The sequence below is a fragment of the Aquarana catesbeiana genome, linkage group LG02 (genome assembly GCF_042186555.1).
Source record: "Aquarana catesbeiana isolate 2022-GZ linkage group LG02, ASM4218655v1, whole genome shotgun sequence".
Taxonomy (NCBI): Eukaryota; Metazoa; Chordata; class Amphibia; order Anura; family Ranidae; genus Aquarana; species Aquarana catesbeiana.
Genome location: NC_133325.1, coordinates 419,023,045 through 419,047,572, shown reverse-complemented (window position 1 = coordinate 419,047,572; position 24,528 = coordinate 419,023,045). Strand labels below are relative to the sequence as shown.

The 24,528-nt window shown below is 42.7% G+C and overlaps 1 protein-coding gene across 3 annotated transcripts in view; it reads left to right on the top strand.

Moving 5' to 3' along the window:
- LOC141128251 (cell cycle control protein 50B-like) overlaps positions 1 to 24,528 on the top strand; it is a 62,060-nt gene that overhangs the window by 30,780 nt on the left and 6,752 nt on the right. For all 3 annotated transcript variants that reach the window (XM_073615446.1, XM_073615444.1, XM_073615445.1), the window contains one exon: positions 9,642 to 9,749. In XM_073615446.1, coding sequence (XP_073471547.1) covers positions 9,642 to 9,749 — 108 coding nt within the window. The remainder of the gene's footprint in view (positions 1 to 9,641; positions 9,750 to 24,528) is intronic.

Sequence of the window (24,528 nt, the reverse complement as noted above, 5' to 3'; positions counted from 1 at the left end):
ATTTATTTTGTTTTCTGGGGCCAGAAAGGGTCTCAGAGCGTCCCGACGCACGATTGCCAGGTGGCTTAGATTAGCTATTGGGCAGGCATATTTAGCAGGGAAGGAGATCCCTAGAGGCATAAAGGCACACTCCACCAGAGCAGTGGCAACTTCCCAGGCAGAGAAGGCTGGAGCAACGCCAGAGCAAATATGCAAGGCAGCAACCTGGTCCAGCTACTCCACTTTCGTTAGACATTACAGAGTGGACTTGGTGGCGGCAGGTGAGCAGGCTTTTGGGCGAAAAGTTCTGCAAGCTGTAGTCCCACCCTAATTGGGAAGTGCTCGATTATCCTCTCTATTGTGGCTGTCCTGAAATGACGAAAAGGGAAAATTAAAGTTACGTACCGGTAACGTCTTTTCCTGTAGTCTTTCAGGACAGCCCTAGTTACCCACCCTAAGCTTGGGGGGGTCTTATTAAAGACCAGAACGCAATATGGTAATGATATTGATTGGTATGTTATTAATGTGTTCTTGTGTCTCCCCAGCTGGCCGGAGGTACTCTTGAAAGAACTGAGGTCCGGCAGGGGAGGAGAGAATTTATGGGCTGGCGCAGTGTTTCCAGAGGAAGGGGAGGAGACTATCTCTCTATTGTGGCTGTCCTGAAAGACTACAGGAAAAGACGTTACCGGTACGTAACTTTAATTTTTCCGCCGAGAAAGTTTTCAACACTTTATCCGATGGAAGAAAAGTTTATTAAAATGTGGGGAATACCGGCTATTGATGCCGCCATTTCCTCCGTAAATAATAGCCTGACTTGTCCTGTAGACAATGCTCAGATGCTCAGGGATCCTGTAGATAAAAGGATGGAATCCCTATTGAAGGATGTTTTCTCCTTAGCAGGATCAGTGGCCCAACCTGCAGTAGCAGCGATTGGAGTCTGTCAATACTTAAGAGACCATGTTAAGCAGGTCATCAAAGTATTACCTGAACAGCAGGCCCAGGGGTTTGCTAACCTTCCAGCGGCCTTATGCTTTGCGGTTGACACCATTAGAGATTCTATCGTGCAAACCTCCCGTCTTTCACTGGGGTTGGTGCATATACGTAGAATCCTATGGTTGAAAAATTGGTCAGCCGAAGCACCATGTAAGAAGCTACTGGCTGGGTTTCCATTTCGTGGTGCAAGGTTGTTTGGAGAGGACTTGGATAACTATATCAAGAGAATCTCTTGTGGGAAAAGCACTCTCTTACCTGTCAAGAAGAAGAGTAAGCGTCCCTCTTTCAAACGGACTCTTTCCCCAGCGCCGGGGGCTTCAGCCTCCAGGCAGTCTCGACGGCCGCCTCCATCGGGGTCCAGAGACAAGAGTCAACCCCAGGGACAAAAGAAGTCCTGGGGAAAGAAGCCTACTAGGCAAAACACTAAGACCTCTGCATGAGGGGGCGCCCCCGCTCACTCGAGTGGGGGGAAGACTGCGACAGTTCTCAGAGCTCTGGCACGAGGACTTCCAGGACAGATGGGTAGTCTCCACGGTAACCTTAGGGTACAAGCTGGAGTTTCAGGAATTCCCTTCTCCTCGGTTCCTCAGATCAAATGTTCCCAGAGACCCAGAGAAGAAGCAGTCGCTCCTTCTAGCGTTAGAGCGACTTTTGTCGCAGGAGGTCATTATGATAGTTCCCGCAAAGGACCAGGGATTGGGCTTCTATTCCAACCTTTTTACGGTCCAAAAGCCAAATGGGGATGTCAGGCCCATTTTGGACTTAAGGGATCTGAACCGATTCCTAAGGATTCAATCCTTCCGCATGGAATCAATTCGAACAGTAGTTCCCACCCTGCAGGGAGGAGAATTTCTGGCATCAATAGACATCAGAGATGCATATCTGCATGTGCCCATTTTTCCTGCTCATCAGAAGTTTCTGCGCTTCGAGGTAGGAGGGCGCCATTTCCAGTTTGTGGCTCTGCCTTTTGGGATAGCCACTGCACCTCGAGTGTTCACAAAGATCTTGGCTCCTCCTCTGGCCAGATTAAGGGCTCAGGGTATAGCTGTCATAGCATACCTAGACGACCTGCTCTTGATAGACCGGTCGGTAGCCTCTTTGAATGGAAACTTGAGGACCACGGTCAGGTATCTAGAACACCTGGGTTGGATCCTCAACTTAGAAAAGTCTTTCCTAAAACCAGTAAGAAGACTGGAGTATTTAGGTCTGATTATAGATACAAGCCAGGAGAAAATATTTCTACCCCAGGCAAAGATCACTGCTTTGAGAGAGCTGATTCTGACAGTAAGGACCAAGAAGGGTCCCTCAGTCCGCCTTTGTATGAGGCTACTAGGGAAGATGGTGTCTTCATTCGAAGCAGTTCCCTATGCTCAGTTTCACTCAAGAATGCTGCAACACAGTATTCTGTCGACCTGGAACAAGAAGGTTCAGGCATTAGACTTTCCGATGCACCTGTCGCATGCGGTGCGTCAGAGCCTCAATTGGTGGCTCATACCCGAAAACCTGCAGAAGGGGAAATCCTTTCTACCGGTTACCTGGACGGTGGTAACAACAGATGCCAGTCTGTCAGGTTGGGGAGCAGTTCTGGAACAGGCTGCGGTCCAAGGGGTATGGTCCAAGACAGAGAGGACCTTACCCATCAACATTCTGGAGATCCGGGCGATACATCTAGCTCTAAAAGCCTGGACTATCAGGCTACAGGGTTGTCCGGTCAGGATCCAGTCCGACAATGCCACAGCAGTGGCTTATGTCAATCATCAGGGAGGCACCCGGAGCCGAGCTGCTCAAAAAGAGGTGAACCAGATCTTAGTCTGGGCAGAGATGCATGTGCCATGCATATTGGCAGTTTTCATCCCGGGAATAGAGAATTGGCAGGCGGACTATCTAAGTCGCCAGCAGTTACTTCCAGGGGAATGGTCTCTGCATCCCGACGTCTTTTGGGCCATATGCCAAAGATGGGGGGTTCCAGATGTAGATCTCTTTGCATCCCGATTCAACAAAAAGATAGACAGATTTGTGGCAAGGACAAAAGATCCTCTTGCATGCGGGACGGATGCGTTGGTGATTCCGTGGCATCGGTTCTCACTGATTTACGCATTCCCGCCTATTCTGCTACTACCACGACTCCTTCGCAGGATCAGGCAGGAAAGGAAGTCGGTACTTCTGGTGGCCCCCGCTTGGCCCAGAAGGACTTGGTATGCAGAAATAGTAAGGATGACGGTGGGTTCCCCGTGGACCCTACCGGTACGCCCAGACCTGTTATCTCAGGGTCCAGTGTTCCATCCTGCCTTACAAACGCTAAATTTGACGGTTTGGCTATTGAGACCCATGTTCTGAAGAGTCGTGGGCTCTCAGGTCCTGTCATATCTACCTTGATTAATACAAGGAAGCCAGCTTCCAGGATGATTTATCATAGAGTCTGGAAGGCTTATATAACCTGGTGTGAATCCAGAGGTTGGCATCCCAGGAAATATGTCATAGGTAGAATCCTTGATTTTCTACAGATGGGATTAGAGATGAAGCTGGCCTTGAGTACCATCAAGGGCCAGGTTTCTGCTTTATCAGTATTATTTCAGCGGCCACTTGCTTCGCATTCTTTGGTCCGAAACTTTATGCAGGGGGTGATGCGTCTTAATCCTCCGGTTAAAGCGCCCCTAAACCCCTGGGACTTGAATTTGGTCCTGGCTGTGTTACAGAAACAGCCTTTTGAACCAATAAGTCAGATTCCTTTGGTCTTGTTGACAAGGAAATTAATTTTTCTGGTGGCCATCTCTTCTGCTAGAAGAGTATCAGAATTAGCAGCTCTTTCCTGTAAGGAGCCTTATTTGATTATACACAAGGATAGAGTGGTACTACGCCCTCATCCTAGTTTTTTACCGAAGGTGGTTTCTGATTTTCATTTAAACCAAGACATTGTTCTACCTTCCTTTTTTCCAGATCCCTGTTCTCCGGAAGAGAGATCTCTACATTTGTTGGATGTAGTAAGAGCAGTTAAGGCCTATCTAGGGGCAACTACTCAGATCCGCAAGACGGATGTTTTGTTTGTGCTGCCAGAGGGTCCCAATAGAGGACAGGCAGCGTCAAAAGCTACCATTTCTAAATGGATTCGACAGTTTATCATTCAAGCTTACGGTTTGAAACAGAAGATTCCTCCGTTTCAGATCAGGGCACATTCCACAAGGGCTATTGGTGCTTCTTGGGCAGTGCATCACCGGGCCTCTATGGCTCAAATCTGCAAGGCCGCAACCTGGTCTTCAGTTCATACATTCACTAGATTCTATCAGGTGGATGTGAGAAGGCATGAGGATATCGCCTTTGGGCGTAGTGTGCTGCAGGCAGCGGTACAGGGTCCTCAGGTCTGATTGCACCCTACTTGGTTGTGGTTCCCCCCTCCCCCTTAGGTAGCATTGCTCTGGGACATCCCATCAGTAATTACTGTGGCTCTGTGTCCCGTGATGTTCGAGAAAGAAAATAGGATTTTTTAAAACAGCTTACCTGTAAAATCCTTTTCTTTCGAAGGACATCACGGGACACAGAGGTCCCGCCCCTCTTCTAATACACTATATTGCTTGGCTACAAAACTGAGGTATCCCTGCAAGGGGGAGGGATTATATAGGGGGTTGAACTTCCTGATAGGGTGTGCCAGTGTCCAATCACCAGTGATACCTATATAACCCATCAGTAATTACTGTGGCTCTGTGTCCCGTGATGTCCTTCGAAAGAAAAGGATTTTACAGGTAAGCTGTTTTAAAAAATCCTATTTTCCCCAAGAGCGCATAAGAGGCGTTTTCCATTTAATGAAGACCCAGAGTCACTATGGAACAAGGTTCCGAAGTTGGATGCAGCCTTTTCCCAAGTGTCCAGATCAACGGATTTGGCATTTGAGGACATGGGTATTCTGAAGGATCCTATAGACAAGAGGATGGATCAGCAACTTAAAAAAAGCCTGGCAATCCATTATGAGGAATATTAAGCCAGCTATGGCTACAACCTGTGTCTCTAGAAATATGGAGTTCTGGCTGAATCGGCTAAAGGCACACATCATAGCTGATTCACCCAAGCAGGAGATTCTCGATTCCTTCTCAACTCTAACAGCAGCTCTAGCATATATTTCTGACGCCTCTGCAGAATCAATAAGGATGTCAGCCAGATCAGGGGCCTTGACTAACTCAGCTAGGAGAGCTCTATGGCTGAAAACATGGCCTGGGGATGCAGTTTCCAAAAATAAATTGTGTGGAGTTCCTTTTTTGGGAGATCTCTTATTCGGCCCTGATCTTGAGTCTGTTTTAGATAGAACAGCTGATTGAAAGAAATCCTTTCCTATAAAGAAGAAAAAACAGCCGGGAGCAGGGTAACAGGCCCCAAGAAAAAAGAAGGAATTGGTCGGCGCAAAGAGGTAAAGGCAGAAGGAATGTCCTTTTCAATCCTCCTGCGCCAGCCAATAAAACACAAGGACTTGGTTTTGCCTGTGGGAGGAAGGCTTCAAAAATTCCTTCCTCTTTGGGTAAACATTACAAAAAACCCTTTTATTTTGGACTTGCTGGCCCAGGGATACAAAATAGAACTGTTGGACCTTACTCCAGAGAGATACTGTATAACAGACCTGCCAAAAGACACCACAAAGGCCCTAGCCATGAAGAACCTGTTAGGGGATCTGATAAAACAGGATGTTGTGGTTCAGGTGTCTCTAGAGGAATGGTACCACGGTTTCTATTCCCATATTTTCCTGAAAGAACCCGTCAGGAAACTTTCGTCTCATCCTCAATTTAAAACCGTTAAACAGATCAGTCCAATACAGGCGATTCTGCATGCACTCTTTTCGGTAAGAAATCTCTTAGTTAAGGGAGGATTACCTGGATGTACCTATAGCCGCTCAGTCTCAGAAATACCTGAGACTGGCAGTAAATATGGGAAGGGAGGTGCTACATCTTCAATTCAGGTCTCTCCTGTTTGGTCTTTCTTCCGCCTGCCCCCCGAATATTTACCAAGATTATGGCGGAAGCCCTAGCTCCGCTCCGGCTACAGGGAATTGTGGTCGTCCCTTATCTGGACGACCTCCTGTTCTTTGCCCCTTCTAGAGAGAAGTTACAGGTGGACCTGGACAGGGCCCACAGTCATCTGGAGGCCTTGGGCTGGATTGTGAACATTCAAAAATCAAATTTCAATCTAGCACAGAGAGTTCAGTTCCTGGGTTATCTGACTCTGTAGAGCAAAGGATATTTCTTCTGGAAGAGAAGAAAGAAAAAGTAATAGGTGTAGTATCTAGCCTTCAGACAAACCAAGAGGCATCGATCAGAAGGATTATGTCAGTACTAGGAACCCTGACCTCAACTATGCCAGCCATTCAGTGGGCAAGACTCCATTTCAGGCCCCTTAAGAGTTTTCTCTTAAGAGTTTGGGATCACAGTCCAGAAACCTTAGACTCAAGAGTAAAGCTTCCCACCAGGGTAAAGAGGACCCTTTGGTGGTGGAGAAATCAAGCAGTTCTGTCAATGGGCTTACTCTGGTCCTTCCCAACAGAAATAAGGGTCATGACAGATGCCAGCAGTTGGGGATGGGGAGCCCACTGGGGTCAAAACATAGCACAGGGAGTTTGGTCCCAGGCAGAAGCAGGAAGGTCATCAAATTGGAGGGAGTTGAAAGCCGTCGCTCTAGCCTTGGCTGCCTTCTCTCCAAACCTTCAAGGGTCCCATGTGCAAATCCTGTCAGACAATGCCACCACTGTGGCATACCTGAACAAACAAGGGGGCACAAGGAGCAGGACTCTTCTATTTCTATCATCAGAGATCCTAGAATGGGCAGAGAGGCATCTACTCTCCCTGTCAGCAGTACATCTCAAGGGCACGCTAAACAGAATAGCAGACTTCTTGAGCAAACAAGATTCAAGAAGCAGAGTGGAGTCTGAATCCTACAATATTCACATTAATCACCCAGATGTGGGGGTGCCCGCAAGTGGATTTGTTTGCATCAAAAGAAAATGCTCAGGTCCCTCATTTCTTCTCTCTGCACTGAGACAGCGGATCAATGGGAATAAATGCCCTTCCCCCCTTTTCAGCTAATTCCTCTGGTATTGAGAAAAATACAAAAGGAAAAAAGTGTCAGTAATCTTGATCACCCCGTTCTGGCCAAAAAGGGCCTGGTTTTCTTCCATCCTACAAATGTCGGTCAAACCATTCTGGCAGCTTCCCCTCAGACAGGACTTACTACTTCAAGGCCCAGTGTATAATCCGGATGTAGCCAGAATAATGCTGGCCATACGCTATACGAAAAATCGTCCGAAAATCGGTCATTTAGACCGTTCGTTAGTTTTTTCGGCCAGTTAATGGGCACAAAATCGATAATCGTTGGGACGTTTTTGAGCTGAAAAAACTAAGGACAAGGTTGGAAATTTTATGCCGAAGGAACGATAAATTGAAAGGGTAATGTGTTTCCCGTCCAAACTGTATGCATTAGGTATATGTAAAAAAACAAACAAAAAAATTATTTATGTCCACTGAACGATTTATCGGTCATTACATGATGGCACGATCGTTTGCGTTCACGGTTGAACGTTCGTTTTTCGAAAATGGGTTCGGACGATTTTTCATATAGTGTATGGCCAGCATAAGTCTCACCGCTTGGTATCTGAGGAGCAGCTATTAAAAAACAAAGGTTTGTCAGAGCCTCTAGTGTCCACTCTACTCGCTAGTAGAAATAAAGTGACTAGAGATATCTACACTAAAGTTTGAAGAGTTTATAACTTTTGGTGTCGTTCGGCAAACCGAACCTTAGAAGACATTGTGTCGATTCGGGAATTTCTACAAAATGGGGTGGACAAAGGTCTTGCAATTAGCACTCTTAAAGTGCAAGTGGCTACCCTGGGAGTATACCTGGAACAACCTATTTCCGCAGTTCCCTTGGTTACAATATTTTTTAGGTCACTTACTAGGTCCAGACCAGTTCCTACTAAACATTTTCCAAAATGGGACCTGTCAGTAGTTTTGCAAGCACTCACAAAAGATCCTTTTGAGCCATTACAGACAATCTCATTAAGGAATTTGACTCTTAAGACAGTATTCTTAGTGGCAGTTATGACTGCGAGAAGAATAGACTGCGAGAAGATAGATTGCAGAGGATCATCCTGCCAACTTTTTGTTCAAATCCTTAAGGAAGAATTATTCCATAATTTAGATGTAAGAAGAATTTTATTACATTACTTGGAAATAACAAAGGACTTTAGGTCTTCGGACTCTTTATTTGTTTTGCTTTCTGGCCACAGAAGAGGACGCCAAGCTTCAAAGGGATCAATTGCCAGATGGCTAAGATTGGCTATTTCTGAAGCTTATTTCCAGATGGGTTTGTCTCCTCCTCCGGGAATATGAGCACGCTCTACTAGAGCTCTAGCCACTACATGGGCAGAAAAAGCTGGTGCCACCCCAGATCAAATTTTTAAGGCGGCTACGTGATCAAGTTATCTTACATTTGTTCGTCATTACAGACTGGACCTTCTGTCAGCTGGTAATCAGGCATTTGGCAGAAAGGTCCTGCAGGCTGTTGTCCTTCCATAGTTGGTAAGTCTCGATTATCCTCTCATGTGCTGTCCTGAAAGACAATAAGGGAAAATTCAAGGTAGACTTACCGGTAACTTGTTTTCCAGGAGTCTTTCAGGACAGCAAACTACCCGCCCTTCATGTGATATATATAATCACATGAAGGGCGGGTAGTTTGCTGTCCTGAATGACTCCTGTCTAACAAGTTACCGGTAAGTCTAACTTGAATTTTTTTTTTCCTTAAAAACTTTAAAGATGTATTTCCAACATTCCCAGCCAAATTTGGATAACGCCTACTTTATATTTGTTACATGTTTCCACTGACAAAGCATAACTTTAAACAATTGTAAAAAATACTGGTTACCTTTTTGGAGGGGGAGGGGGGTAGCAGATAGTGGCTGCAGCATTGGGAACATGTTACATGTTCTACCCTAAAAACAGGTGGAACATGTAACCTGTTCCCAAAGGTCAACTCATCATTTTAAAGTCCAGGTAATGTTGCTTTTGGCAGTTTATCTCCATATTATAATTAGGGAGATGTTATAAAGTTAATAGGATATGGCAGAAAATAGGTTTGATCTCCTTTTTTGGGGTTCTTAACTGAGATTAGATGAAAATTTAAGGTAATGTAAAGCTGCCTATAGTCAACAGAGGGTAGCACAATAAGCTAGCATGATCCAACTACCCTTTCCTGGAAATCGGGAGGAGGAGGAGGCTCAATAGCAGGAAAACCTTGTTGGGAAGTATAGTTAGATTAATTGCAGGTATGGCAATTTTTACATTGTTACACTGGTCCATCTTGGATTAATTTAAGGATGTATGTGGGATCCCCTTGGAAGCTGGAGATTACTGTAGTAGTGGTGCCTGCTAAAGTTATCTCTACTTGATTCTGGGTCCTGTGCTTGGCACAAGGCCATTCAGGGAACACTTTGCATTTTCTCAATGGAATTGGTGGAGGCAGTAACATGATCGCCACCAAATCCTAATCTTCCAATATCTGTTTTTTTAGTACATGTGCTTTAGCATGTTCTGAAAAACTATTAACATACATGTAGTACAAGTTATTGAAGAGTTAAGCAGGTGTGAAAGAGTTAAGAATCAAACCTCATCTTAATCTCTCCTTTTTTCATTTTCAAATAGGGTCCAGTCTTTATGTACTATGAGCTATCCAATTACTATCAGAATCACTATCGTTACATGATATCTAGAGACGATACTCAGTTAAGTGGATACCTGAATAATCTAAAGGTAAGCATGCTAGGCTAATGCTGTCATTACTGTTGCCTCTGTGAACTTATTTTCAAAAATTAAAATTATGTTGGTATTTAATTAATTAAAGTGAAAGTAAAGGCAAACCTAACTAACTCTAAACGAATTTGGAAACTTGTCAGGCTTTTCCATTAACTGGAATAAGTCAGTGTTGATGCCGGTAGATCCCATAACTGAACCATTACCACAGGGAGCAGAGATGATACAAATAGTACCCACCTTTCGTTACTTAGGTATACAGATATCCCCAAACCCATCCCAATATATAGACCTCAACTTAGTTCCTCTACTTCGCAAATTCTGTGAAAAATGCACATCCTGGTGTAAACGGCCACTCTCAGTAGTAGGAAGAATTAATTTGATAAAAATGGTTTGGGCACCGCAGCTTTTGTATATATTTAACAACACCCCGGTTTGGATCCCTAGAAAGTGGTTTGACAGGATAGACTCCCAATTCAAGGAACTGATTTGGAGCAAAAAGACTGCAAGGATTAGTTTAACGACATTAGAGTATAGAAAAGATGAGGGAGGGTTGGCAGTTCCTCACTCTAGGGCCTATTACCTAGCATCCCAGCTCCAGCAATTGGGGGGCTGGGGATGACAGATCTAGCGGATCCTATCCACAAACTGTTAGCTGTACAGGACAAGAGTGTGCTCTGGAATGTCTGGAGGCGGGATACATGCATCTTGATCCTGAGGCCCCTACAGTGAGAATGCTTAAAACATTGTGGGCATACACGAAAAAAATGGTAGGGATCAGAGGTTTCATAACCCATACACCAATATGGCGTAATACTAATTTATTATTATTATTATTATTATTATACAGGATTTATATAGCGCCAACAGTTTGCGCAGCGCTTTACAACATGAGAGCAGACAGTACACTTACAATACAAATTAATACAGGAGGGATCAGAGGGCCCTGCTTGTTAGAGCTTACAATCTAGAAGGGAGGGTCAAGTGGAGACAAAAGGTAATAACTGTGGGGGATGAGCTGATGGGAAAAAAAATGAAAGTACAGTTGTTAGGTGTGGGTAGGATAGGCTTCTCTGAAGAGAAGGGTTTTCAGGGATCTTCTGAAAGCTAATAAAGTAGGAGATAAGCGGACAGATTGGGGTAAGGAGTTCCATAGGATTGGAGAGGCTTTGGAAAAGGCCTGGAGGTGAGCATGGGAGGAGGTGACAAGGGAGCTAGAGAGCAGGAGGTCTGGAGAGGAACGAAGAGAGCGAGTAGGTTGGTATTTAGAGACTAAGCTAGTGATGTAGCTGGGGGCGAAATTGTGGATGGCTTTGTACGTAGTTGTTAGAATTTTGAATTTAATTCTTTGGCCGAGCGGAAGCCAGTGGAGGGATTGACAGAGAGGAGTGGCAGACACAGAGCGATTGGTAAGGTGGATGAGTCTGGCAGCGGCATTCATAATGGATTGAAGAGGTGATAGACTATGTAGAGGTAAGCCAATGAGAAGGGAGTTGCAGTAGTCAAGGCGAGAGATGACCAGCGAGTGAATTAAGAGCTTTGTTGTATCATTGGTTAGAAAGGGGCGTATTTTGGAGATGTTGCGGAGGTTGAGGCGGCAGGATTTGGACAGTGATTGGATGTGTTGCTTGAAGGAGAGTTCAGAGTCTAGGACTACACCTAGAACCTTGGCATGTGGGGATGGGCTTATAGTTGTGCCATCGATTTTGACAGAGAGATCAGGGGAAGAGGCATAGGGGGGAGGAAAAATTATAAGTTCGGTTTTGGCTAGATTGAGTTTAAGGAAGTGGTGAGACATCCAGACTGATATATCTGAGAGTAAATTACTGATACGTGAGGAGACAGAGGGAGTGAGCTGAGGGGTAGAGAAATAGATTTGGGTGTCATCAGCGTAGAGGTGGTATTGGAAGCCATGGGAGGCTATCAGTTGACCCAGGGAGGCAGTGTAGATTGAAAATAGTAGAGGTCCAAGAACAGAATTATAAAGAACTACTAAAGTTAAAAGGATTCAGAAACTGGGAACTGTTAGGAATTCTATACCTGTCTCAACTGTATAATGGACCAAATCTCAAGTCCTTTATGGAAATTCAGGCGGAATTTAATATCCCACGTACCAACTTCTTCAAATATTTGCAGCTACGACATGCGATACAAACACAATCGCAACATACTCCATTACAACTGACTGACCACACATTGATACAGGGGATCTTCCTGGAAGACAATAAGAGGGGAATGATTTCCAGAGCATATAACATACTCCTTAGTGCCATACAGGACCCATCCGGCCTTCCTTGTCGGCGAGGCTGGGAGGAGGATATAGGGAATATAGACGGGGAAACATGGAATTTGTGCCTATCTTCTACACCCTTAGTCTCGGTCTCCGCATCCCAAAAGCTATCGCATCTATACTTGCTGCACAGGGTATACAGGATCCCGGTCCACTCCACTATGTCCGAAATGTGAAGGTGCCCAAGGGGACCTAATCCACATGATATGGAGATGCCCCAAACTTTTTCGCTACTGGAAGGAAGTTTTAGATGTAATATCACAGGTTTATATGTTCAATATTTCACGAGAGCCAGTAGTATGTTTATTGGGAGCATTGGATGAGGAGGCTTTAACCCCTTCGGCCCATACTGCGGTCCTACGACTGTTATATGTTGCACGTAAACTCATCGCTCAACTATGGATCACTCCCAGAGTGCCCACTAGAAAACAATGAGTGGATCAGGTCAACAAATTACTAATCAGGGAGAAACTAACTTACCAACACAGAAATGTTCCACGCAAGTTCTATTCATTATATCAGGCTTGGCTAGATGTCCCGGGTCTGGCACCACATCAGCTGATTAAAGACAGGCTACTGCAAATGTAAGACACTAACTGCACCTGTACTGTGGTCGTCAAATACCTGACAAAATGCATAATTCTAGGGGACGTAGTATACCATGGTGAGTTGAGGCAACTTTTGTGTTTTGTTACCTCATGCCCTTAAGGTACTGAGGAAGTTTAAGTAAAAGTTTAGTTTTTATTTCTCTTTATTTCTGCTCCTACCCTTTTTCTTCTTTTTCTTCTTTATATAGAAATGTCAATGTACTAATAAAACGCGTCTCTAATTCCATGGATATCCTGTAGCATCTGATAATGTATTGTTAAAGATGTATGTTCCATATTGCCATGTTATTGTAGTACATTGACTGTCATGTATTATGTACTGTGAAAGTTAAAAATTTTCTTTTCTGATTTAAAAAAAACTAACTCTAAACAGCGACTGCAGAATAGGTAATTATAGTGCGGTGTTTTTTTCCCCTCTTTCTTTACAGGGCTATATAGATTATGCTTGGAATGTGGCAGGGAGTAGGTTTGGAGTGGTTTTGCTTTTACTTCCACTTTAAGCATTACCATTATTACATATTGTTAAGAAGTATGCCTCCTTTAGGTGGTTATAAAGGCTCAAGATTTTTCACCTTTATGCATTGTATGCCGTTGCTCTGTCTTATGGATGCATAGAGCGGGGCTTTGGAGGGAGCATGCACCAGTGCCTCAAAGAGCAAATGGCTTGCTCTTGGGGGCACTGGTTGAAGAGGAGGAGCCAGGAGTGCTGGTGAGGGACCAAAAGAGGAGGATCGGGGCTGCTCTGTGCAAAACCACTGCACAGAGCAGGTAAGTATGACATGTTTTTTTTTTTTTTTCTCAGGGTATTACCTTATTTTGCATAATTTCTTCTAGATACTGTGTTTTTATTTTGTTTTTTCATTTTTTTCTTCCTTTACTTTTGCCTAATTGAACAGGTTATAAATGAATAGGGCGAAACGGCTTGCAGATTTTTATTTCCATCACAAACTTTTGTAATGTTTTTTACAGGTATAAATTGTTACTGCAAACCTATATTTTGGGAGAGATAGAGTAGAGGGTGAGAACCTCAGAATCTGCAGGGTGTGTCCATATCCTAGGCGTTCTGGGAGAAAAATGCATGTCTATACTTTGAGACTATTATGTGCCAATATGTTTTGTCAGTTTTTTTTGTGCCGTTTTCTCTAAAGAATTTTTTATAAAAAAAAAAGCTATAGAATACCGAATAAGAAAACCTAATGGGGATAACTGCAACCAGTGCTTGGGACCAGAGTGCCTTCATTTTTATACAGATTTTATGGGCGTAAAGGCAAGTTACCCAACCTAAAAAAAAGTTCTTGCCTAACGTAGCAAATAGTATTTTTTTTAAATTTAGGTGTGCTTTTTGCTGTATGTTTCACAGTTGGAGAGATTGCGTCTCTAATTATGTCCCATTATCTCCTTAATGACCAGCAGTTTTTTGGAGCTCGTATATCTAGACCAAATTGGTTAGTGTCAGCATCCAGTTACTTGACAAAAACTCTTAACTAATTTTTGACTACCTAAATGGCTCTTAAATTGTTTTTGAAGGACACCTTTTTAGCTTAATATATAATAACTTTCTTGGAGGGGCATGGTCCCTGTAAGCAGATGTTACTTACAGAGACTAAAAATCCTAATAATATGTGAGCTGTCTCTGGCTACAACCTACTGACTATCCAACCAGCCTTTAGGTGTCCTTTTATGAAACTGAGATCAGCGGCGATCCCGAGTCTCACCGCTGATCTCAGCGCTTTACCAGTTTATGAAACTGAGATAATCAGCGGAGAACATGTTCTCCGCTGATTATCTCAGCACAGTGAGAATTCACAGAAACGGCCAGTTTATGAAGGTGCGATCTCCACACCTCACTGGCGATCTGTGACAGAATTCTCACTTTCTGATTCACCATTTCAGAAGTGGAGAATCAGAGTGAGAAGCCTGAAACTGGCTGATATTCTGGAGAAAGAAAGAAGTCTTTTGACTTCTTTCTTTCACCAAACAGTCAGAGCACACCTTCCCCACCATTACACACCCCAAAACCAGCAGGATAGGAATTTATAGTGTGTGTGTGTGTGTATGTGTATATGTGTATATATATATATATATATATATATATATATATATATATATATATATATATATATATATATATATATATATATATATATATATATATATATATATATATATATATATATATATATATATATATATATATATTTATATATATTTTTTTTTTTTTAGATGTTCACGTCTCTGGCTGGGTTCACACTTGTGCGATGCGTAAACCAGCGTGATTCCTGTGCGGGTTTTCACATCGCACCTACATTGACATCTGCGCACCACTGCGGGTGTCAATGTAAAGTTAATGACACCCCCAGATCATTTCACAGATCGCAGTGCGAACTATGTAATGGTGCAGGAATCGGATCGCATGGGTGTTCACACCCATGCGATCCGATTCCAGTGCGGACCAAATAAAGGGTCCTGTACCATTTTGGTGCAAATGCAATATGATTTAGGGCCAGTTCCCACTGCTGCGGTGTCCGAGATCGGATGTGATTCGCACCGCAGTGCAAAATCACATCCGATCTCTGTGCGATGCGATTTCAGCCATTGCCCTCGGACCAAACTCTTACAGGACCCTTTTTTTGGTCCACAGCAGAATCGGATTGCATGGGTGTTCACACCCATGCGATTCGATTACTGTCCGAGTTTGCAGATCGCACTGCGATATGCGAACTGATTTGGGGGTGTTAACTTTTAGGCCCAGTTCACACTTGTGCGATGCCGGACATCGCACAGGCATCGCATGTTATTTGCAGCACACTGCCATTCACATTACATGCGATGTCTGTGCGGTGCGATATCAGCTGTACAGATAGTATGGCTGATATCGCACCGCATTCGGTGCAAACACGCACAGGACCCTTTTTTCTGTTCGGACCAGAATCGGATCGCATGTGTGTTCACACATATGCGATCCGATTCATGTCCGAACTGTCAGTTCGCAGTGCGATATGCAAGCTGATCTGGGGGTGTCCTTAACAATGTATTGACACTCCCCAGCGATTCGCATATGGCAGTGTGAACTGACATGCGAGTCGGTGCGATGCGGGAACCCGCAGTGGATTCGCAGTGTTCTCGCATCGCACCAGTTTATCAATTTTTATGTTTATCTATAATGAAATATATTTTATTTTAATTTATTAATAAATATTTATACTTGTATACTTTATTAAAATTATTTTTTTAATGATTATAAATGTATTTTGCATTTATATGAATGGTGTATAGCTGCATTACATATGTGCATTACATTCATTTACTATACACCATTCACATTTAAATAGGGACATGTATGATCTTTAAATATTGATAAAAACAATGTTTTTTTTATAATTAGGTTAATGTATATTGTGTAGGGGGAATTTATCTTTATTATTTTATTAATATGTTGGGGAATAATGTGTGCTGATTTGTGTTAAACTTTTGTATTTTATGGTTCCTCATACTGTAATCCCGCTACATCACACGAGATTACAGTGAGAGGAGCCGTTCTCAAGAGTTCCTGGCATTTGTAGATCGCTCCTCAACTCAACATGAGAAGCGATCTACACACTTTCATAAACAGGCACTCAGAGGAGAGCGATCTCCTCTGAGAATGCCTGAGAACTGAAAAGCGGTATTTTACCGCACTTTCATAAAAGGACACCTTAGTGTACCGATTCAATATAGTGACTTGCCAGAACAAGCAGGATTCTGGGTCTTCTGATAAACAGGATTGCACCTTGATTGGAACATGTCCTCCACCTTGAGTGGACTAAAGATGCTGCTGAAAAATTAGAGATGAAGCTTAATATTAATTGGCAACAAACTCAGGGCAGCTGCACTCTCTCCTTGCAAACGCATTGACTTAAAGGATATATATATAATATAAAGTGCACTTACTCTTTAAATCTGCATGTGCTGGATACTGTATATCAAAATCCAATAAAAACGAAATGTGATACAAATATTATATAAACAGATTGAATACAAAAATTACCAAGAATGTCATACAAGTAAATAGTGTGCCAAAATGTGTCAGTGCCTAAATTTAAAGTGCAATCTGTAACTTCATAAGAATAATATTAAACATTCAAATGAAGTCCATAGTAATATGCAAGTGCAAGATTTTTTTTAAACAAAAAAATGATTGATATATTGGTTAATCACATCCTCTAATCATTGATGCCAGTGCTTCTAAAGTGGTAGTGCAGTGCTATTCCACTTCAATTCACTCCATGTGCACCGTGTCCCAACCCCAATGGGTCCAGACTCACCAGATGTAGTATACCTCTTATGACAAAAGATCAAAAAGCTTTCCACAGCTCCATTGTGCATGGCTAGGTGTCCTTAATGCTGTGTTTTTTTTTTTTTTACACAGAACAGTTGAAGTTCAACATGTATATGGAAGAGAGGGATATCGTCGCACAAAAACGTCTTTATTATAACGCATGATAAAAAGTTACTCGCATTACGTGCATCACCGGCACTCAGGGATCATCTGCCTGTAATTAGCCTCCTGATGATGTCTAATTGAGAGATGAAACCTGTACGAGTAAGGGTGAGCGGTTTTCTCTGGTCTCCGAGCCCATACACAGATAGCATTGGCTCCCGTCTCCAGAGTGGCGGCCAGCGGAAGTTATAATTACAGGCAGATGATCCCTGGGTGCCAGGGATGCACTTGACAATGTGAATAGCTTTTTATCATGTGGTGATGTTTTAATAAAGATGTTTTTGCTCAATAATATTCTTCTCTGCTTTTTATATACATGTTGAACTCCAACTGGTCTGTGTAAAAAGAAACCGCATTAAGGACACCTAGCCACACACAGCGAAGCTGTGAAAAACGTTCTTTTGATCTCTTTTGGCATAAGCCATAAGAGGACAACTACATCTGGTGAGTCTGGACCCATTGGGGTTGGGGCACGGTGCACATGGAGTGAATTGAAGTGGAATAGCACTGCACTGTCACTTTAAAAGCATAAAAGTGACCCATAGATAATTTTTTGATTTAAAAAAATATTGCACTTGCTTATCACTATGGACTTTTTGTTTGAATGTTTATTGAATATTATTCTTATGAAGTTGCGTATTGCACTTTAATTTAGGCACTGACACTTTCTGGAACACAATTTACTTTGACCATTCTTGGTAATTTTTGTATGCAATATTTTTATTTATATAATATTTTTATCACTTATTTCATTTTCTTTTAAATAAACAGTTTCCAGCACATGCAGATGTAAAAAGAGAGTAGCACAGAATTGGAGATGTTTGCTAGGGCCTTGGCTAAAGATCTTCTGATTGTATGGTCTTATAGCAGCACCATCCTTAATGGAATGCATTTTTTTAGGGTGTGCCCCCCAAATCTTTGTTTGGCTAAAGATCCGTCCCAGGACTCCTCAGTCACCGCTACTAATGCAAAACATAGGATAGCCTAGACCAGTACCTTTCACCTACCAGACCTCTCCTCCTTGTCTAAAAAGTATTCTCTGAATAGCGCACATGCCTAGTAGCTGACCTCCAGTGTTCAGTATGCAGAAGTGCAGCTGATCAGCACAGGACTTGAAAAAAAGAGATTACTGAAGTAGCAGTGTCTACTTCGGTGATATACAGCTTACAGAGGCATCAGCCAGGTATGGTATAAGGAAAAAAATACATAAAAAATTGTAACTACTTTTCTTTTTATTGTACAGGGCCTCTGCTTTCAGAAAATGTATGTTATTCTAGGGCTTTAAAAGTAAAAATGCAGTTTTTCTCCAATCATTTTCCAGGACAGCAAACCTAAGTAGACCTGCTGTCCTGGAAGATTCCCAGAAATATTGTTACTGGTAAGTGTAATTGGAATTTTTTACATGAAAAAATTGCTGTAGAGGTGAACTGGTTAAAGGAATTGTGTATTGGGCAGGTAGCACAGACATTTTTGTATCCTGTACCAGGATAAAGCCAAACACTTCTGCACCGACAATTTGGGCACTGAGATCTCAGCTAAATTCGAAATAAGAAGCCCATAGATTATGTGATGATTATTTATTTATTTTTTCCTTCCATCTCAGGTGGAAGGAAAAAAAATTACTTGATTCCCCATCAGCACAGTCGGTGTTGATGGGGGGGGGGCACCCTTCCTGCAGCCCTATTGTTCTGCCGGAAGGGAGACCTCCCAGCTGACAGAACACAATGATCACTGCTAGCGTCTATAGCCGTTGGCAGTAATCTCATGTGTAGCACCCTTCTAGATAGGTGCTAGGATTAGTTAGGTTTAGTGCTGGCTCACTGTGTATTTGTATTAAGCCCTGTACACACGATCGGACATTGATCGGGCATTCCGACAACAAAATCCATGGATTTTTTTCCGACGGATGTTGGCTCAAACTTGTCTTGCATACACATGGTCGCACAAAGTTGTTGGAAAATCCGATTGTTCTGAACGCGGTGACGTAAAACACATACATCAGGACTATAAATGGGGCAGTAGCCAATAGCTTTCAAATGTAAACAAAGAATGCGTTGCGCCTGGGGATGTATCTAAATGTCTATACACCTTAGTGGTATCATGTGAATCAAAATAATAATAATAATAAGGTAAAGTGCAGTTTGCAGAAATTAAGGATCTAAGACCAATTTCTGTATTAAACAAACTATATCAACACGTGCAACAAGGTGCCGTGTGCATTGAATCACAAAGTGCAATGTGCCAATACTGCGTACCTAAATCATGTGGTATATAGCTATGACAATATAGATCTAAGAACACATTTGAATAAATATATAAAACAACCAAATATAATTCCTTGAATAGGTGTACACACTAGAAAATATACTATACATATATCACATAAAACCACTGTGGTTATAAAAAGTGATGGGTGAAAAAAAAATAAATAAATAAATATATAAAAGTAAATAAATGAATCACTCGTGTAGTAAATAAATTGTAATCGTCCTTATTGTGATGTTGAAAATTAATATCGTGAGAAATCCTCCAATCCAATAATGTGAAGTGACAAAGTTCCAACAGAAATCAGTGTAACAGTGGTGCTTCAAAGAAAAAGTTCCAGTACTAAATCAAAGGTGCCCAAATCATGCCGTGAGGTGCTTCGGTGACCCCCAATGTGATTGCGCTCACCTTAGAGCGTGTGACACAGTGTTCAGATGTGTCCATACACGCTTTGGAGAAACCCCTGGGCTCAGTGATTAGTAACAGCTGATTCCCCAAACAGATTCGTTATGGCTCCACAAACATCATACCATATAAAAGAGAAAGGCTAATATAGTGTAATACCGCAAGATTATTTTTATTAAAATGACATCCAATTCCCACAGTGGGGTACTCACATTTGTAAGGTGCTCATGTGCACCAAACATAACAAGCGAAAGAGACCGCTATACGGCGTGCTGCGGGGTATGAGAGATCCACAACCCAGCTCTGTGCTGATCGCTCCGTCCTGGCCCCTCCCCTACGCGTCTTCGACACAGGGAGTCATGTGTCTTCATCAGGGGGATATGGCACGTTGTGGATATGGGTTGTGGATCTCTCATACCCCGCAGCACGCCGTATAGCGGTCTCTTTCGCTTGTTATGTTTGGTGCATATGAGCACCTTACAAATGTGAGTACCCCACTGTGGGGATTGGATGTCATTTTAATAAAAATAATCTTGCGGTATTACACTATATTAGCCTTTCTCTTTTATATGGTATGATGTTTGTGGAGCCATAACGAATCTGTTTGGGGAATCAGCTGTTACTAATCACTGAGCCCAGGGGTTTCTCCAAAGCGTGTATGGACACAGCTGAACACTGTGTCACACGCTCTAAGGTGAGCGCAATCACACTGGGGGTCACCGAAGCACCTCACGGCATGATTTGGGCACCTTTGATTTAGTACTGGAACTTTTTCTTTGAAGCACCACTATTACACTGATTTCTGTTGGAACTTTGTCACTTCACATTATTGGATTGGAGGATTTCTCACGATTTTAATTCTCAACATCACAATAAGGACGATTACAATTTATTTACTACACGAGTGATTCATTTATTTACTTTTATTTATTTTTTTTTTTTTTTTCACCCATCACTTTTTATAACCACAGTGGTTTTATGTGAAATATGTATAGTATATTTTCTAGTGTGTACACCTATTCAAGGAATTATATTTGGTTGTTTTATATATTTATTCAAATGTGTTCTTAGATCTATATTGTCATAGCTATATACCACATGATTTAGGTACGCAGTATTGGCACATTGCACTTTGTGATTCAATGCACACGGCACCTTGTTGCACGTGTTGATATAGTTTGTTTAATACAGAAATTGGTCTTAGATCCTTCATTTCTGCAAACTGCACTTTACCTTATTATTATTATTATTTTGATTCACATGATACCACTAAGGTGTATAGACATTTAGATACATCCCCAGGCGCAACGCATTCTTTGTTTACATTTTATCGCACGGTCATGAATACGTGATCTGCGTTTGCAGCCGGGTATTTATTCAGTTGTTTCTCTACTAAGGTGCTGGATTATTGTGGCTCGCAAGATTTTTTCCTTGAGCCAATAGCTTTCGTCTCTTAATTTATTCTGAGCATGCGTGACAATTTGCGTCGGATTTGTGTACACACGATCGGAATTTAACCGATCGGATTTTGTTGTCAGAAAATTTTATAGCCTGCTCTCAAACTTTGTGTGTCTGAAATTCCGACGGAAAAAGTCCGATGGAGCCCACACATGATCGGAATTTCCAACAACACAATCCGATCGCACTTTTTGCATCGGAAAATCTGACCGTGTGTACAGGGCATTAGGTAAATGTAGCTTTTCTCACTGTAACCAGTGTGGCTGTAACCGTTTTTGTTGGGTAAATTTAGTTCTGCTGACTGTAGCCAGTGCAGCTGATTAATTAGGCAAGTTCGGTGTTCTCAGCTGCTGCCAGTCTGATAGCTCCCCCTGCTTTCCAGAGAGGTGTGGAGATTCTCTGGAACATAGGTGTGGAGCTATGCAGATGGTAGTATGAATAGTTATGCAGCCCTGTCCAATCCCAGAGAGCAGGGCCCTGAAGGCTGCTGGGAGTCATTATATATTGTCTGGGACACTGGGCTCTGTCCTTTTTTTTTTTTTTTTTCCTGGAAAGGATCAGTCCAGCCTGGAGGGCTTGTTGCCCTGCAGGACAACGCTGCCATGTGCTTGCTGTTTGAGAAGCCGTAGGTCGGCAACCTGATGGCCTGGATGCTGAAGCTACATAGAGCTGACTTAGGGGCTGTCTGAGGATCTAGTCTGGTAGTCTGAGACACAAGAGTAGTACATGTATATTAAACGTCGAGAGCCAACCTTTAGTAAGTTGCGATCCATACTTCATGACGTAGAAGATATTCTAGAAGCAATAACCATGGAGGAAAGTGTTGCTTGGAGGGAGTTAATTGACTGTCTCTGGACATTTTGGGAGTACAGATTGCTGAAAGATCTTAGGGATTTTTGGGTTGCTGCCACCCCTCTTGTGCTAGAGAGTCAGCTGTGTGTTTGCTAAAGGGGATATCGGTTGGTGTCCTGAAGAGCTCTGTCTATCTAGTTCTCTGTGAAGGGACTCTGCTCTTGTTGCTCTAAGGCCTCATGCACACGAGACGCCGGTGCAAACTCTGCTGAACACATTTTTAAAAGCTGAAACCGGCGTTTAGAAATGCCCGTTTTGCTGCGTTTGCATGCCGCGTTTACCCGCGTTTACCCGCGTTTTACGGCGTTTGCATCTAGAAGCGTCTGCAGAGCAGAGACTGACATTTTGCGACCCAACTTTGGGGGGGCCCCAAATTCGGGTCGCAAAATGTCAAGCACTTCTGCAGCAGAGAATGGCATTTTCCGACCTGAATTTGGGGCCCCATATCTCGAGGCCACTTGTTGCTAGGAACCCCAAATTTGGATATGTTATAGTGTTAGTCCAACTGTGTTAGCACACCAAATTTGGGGTTCCCAGCACCAAGTGGCCCTGAGATATGGGGCCTCAAATTCGGGTCACAAAATGTTCCTTTAAAAACACGGTACCGGCGTTTAGCCACGTTTGGCGTCTGAAACGTGGAAAACTTTTGCGTCTGAACCAATTTTTTTGCTTCTGGAAAAGCGAGGTTAAACGCAACTGCCTAAAAACGCCAAAAAACTAGACTGTGTACATGGACACATAGGATAACATTGAATGGGTTCAGGGGCAGTTGAAAAAAGTGTCCAACTGCCTCTGAATGCGCGTTTAACAGCGTCTCGTGTGCATGAGGCCTAAATGAAAAAGCTTGTGTGCTGTTAACTGCTTCTTTTACAAAGCTAAGTCCACAGTTTGCTATATGCAAGGACTTCTGCTTCAGCCCTACAGAAAAGTTCACTGTCCTCAACCTGTACCTAGTTTCTGTTTTTGGAATATCTCACTCAATTCCCTCAACCCTATCCAAGGTCTCCAAAAATAAAAACAACAAAAACACTCCTAGACTGGTTGAGGAAAAGTGGGGCTGTGACTGGGGAAGAACCTGGGCAAATTTCCAGCGGCTCCTATGGGAATAAGCGCTAGACATATAAAAAAAATCCGATAGACTTGTTGTATCAATCGACCTGGGTACAACCAGCCTGCCCTCAGATGGATTGACTCTCCACGGGTCCCTGCTAAACCAAAGAGATACGATTCATCTATTTGTAACGTTACCTGAAAATAGGTGTAACGTGACAAAAGGTGAACTTATGCTTTAACTCTTGCTGTGCCCAAAATACTGCCTTGTGTGCTGGACTTAACCCTTGCTGTGCCACATTGCTGCCTACTCTGCTGTGCAAAGATTATTGTCCTATGACATTAAACCTGACCCTTGTGCCAGATTGCCCTGATTTCCTGTCTGTGCCCATACGACCCTTGTGAACCTATCCTTACCCAGCTCTCCTGTTCTGTGCGTGTGTTCTGCCCACACCTGTCACAATTGAACTTTTTTAAGTTTCCTAAAAAGACCCTCTCCTTGCTGAATACAGTTTTAGCATTTTTTTTTTTTTGCATCGTTGCACGTCCCCAGGGCAACACCCACCCTTTGTTTGACAACCCCCTCACCTATTGGCCCAGAAAACAGCCACTACTGGTTCAGTTCAGATTCAGCATCTGAACCTTCATTAGATTAGTCATTCAGGGAAAAAGAGGTGAGGGGAGCTCTCCAAAGGGGACGACACTTGTTATGGGGACAGCCAAATCTGCTTCAAGCAGATTTGCGGGTGCCGGGCTCTCAATGTCCTCCGGGATCCACCGATCGTCGGTAAAGAACGACGATCTGCCTATGTAAACCAGGCAGATCGCCATTCTGACGGGGGCAGGGATGCATTATGTGTACCTGCAAAGCAGGGACTAGAATCTATTTCTTCCCCTAGTGAAAGCAGCACACAGTGTACACAAAAACACGGTGGGTTCACATTTAACCCTTTGATCGTCCTAGTTGTTAAACCCCTTCCCAGCCAGTGTCATTCGTACAGTGACCGTGCATGTTTTTAGCACTGGTGGCTGTATTATTGTCATTGGTCCCCAAAAAGTGTCAGATTGTCTGCCGCAATATCACAGTCCTACTATAAGTCGCTGATCGCTGCCATTACTAGTAAAATAAATAATTCCAGTATATTTCCCATAGTTTGTAGATGCTATAACGTTTGCGTAAATCAATCAATATACACTTATTGGGAAAAATATCTAGCAGATTTTTTTCAATTTTTTTTTTTTTAATTGGACATGTTTTATAGCAGAAAGTAAAAAGATTGATTTTTTTTTTTAATTGTCGATTTTTGTTTTTTTTTTGTTTTTATAGCACTAAATATATAAATAAAAAAATTATATATATATATATTTATT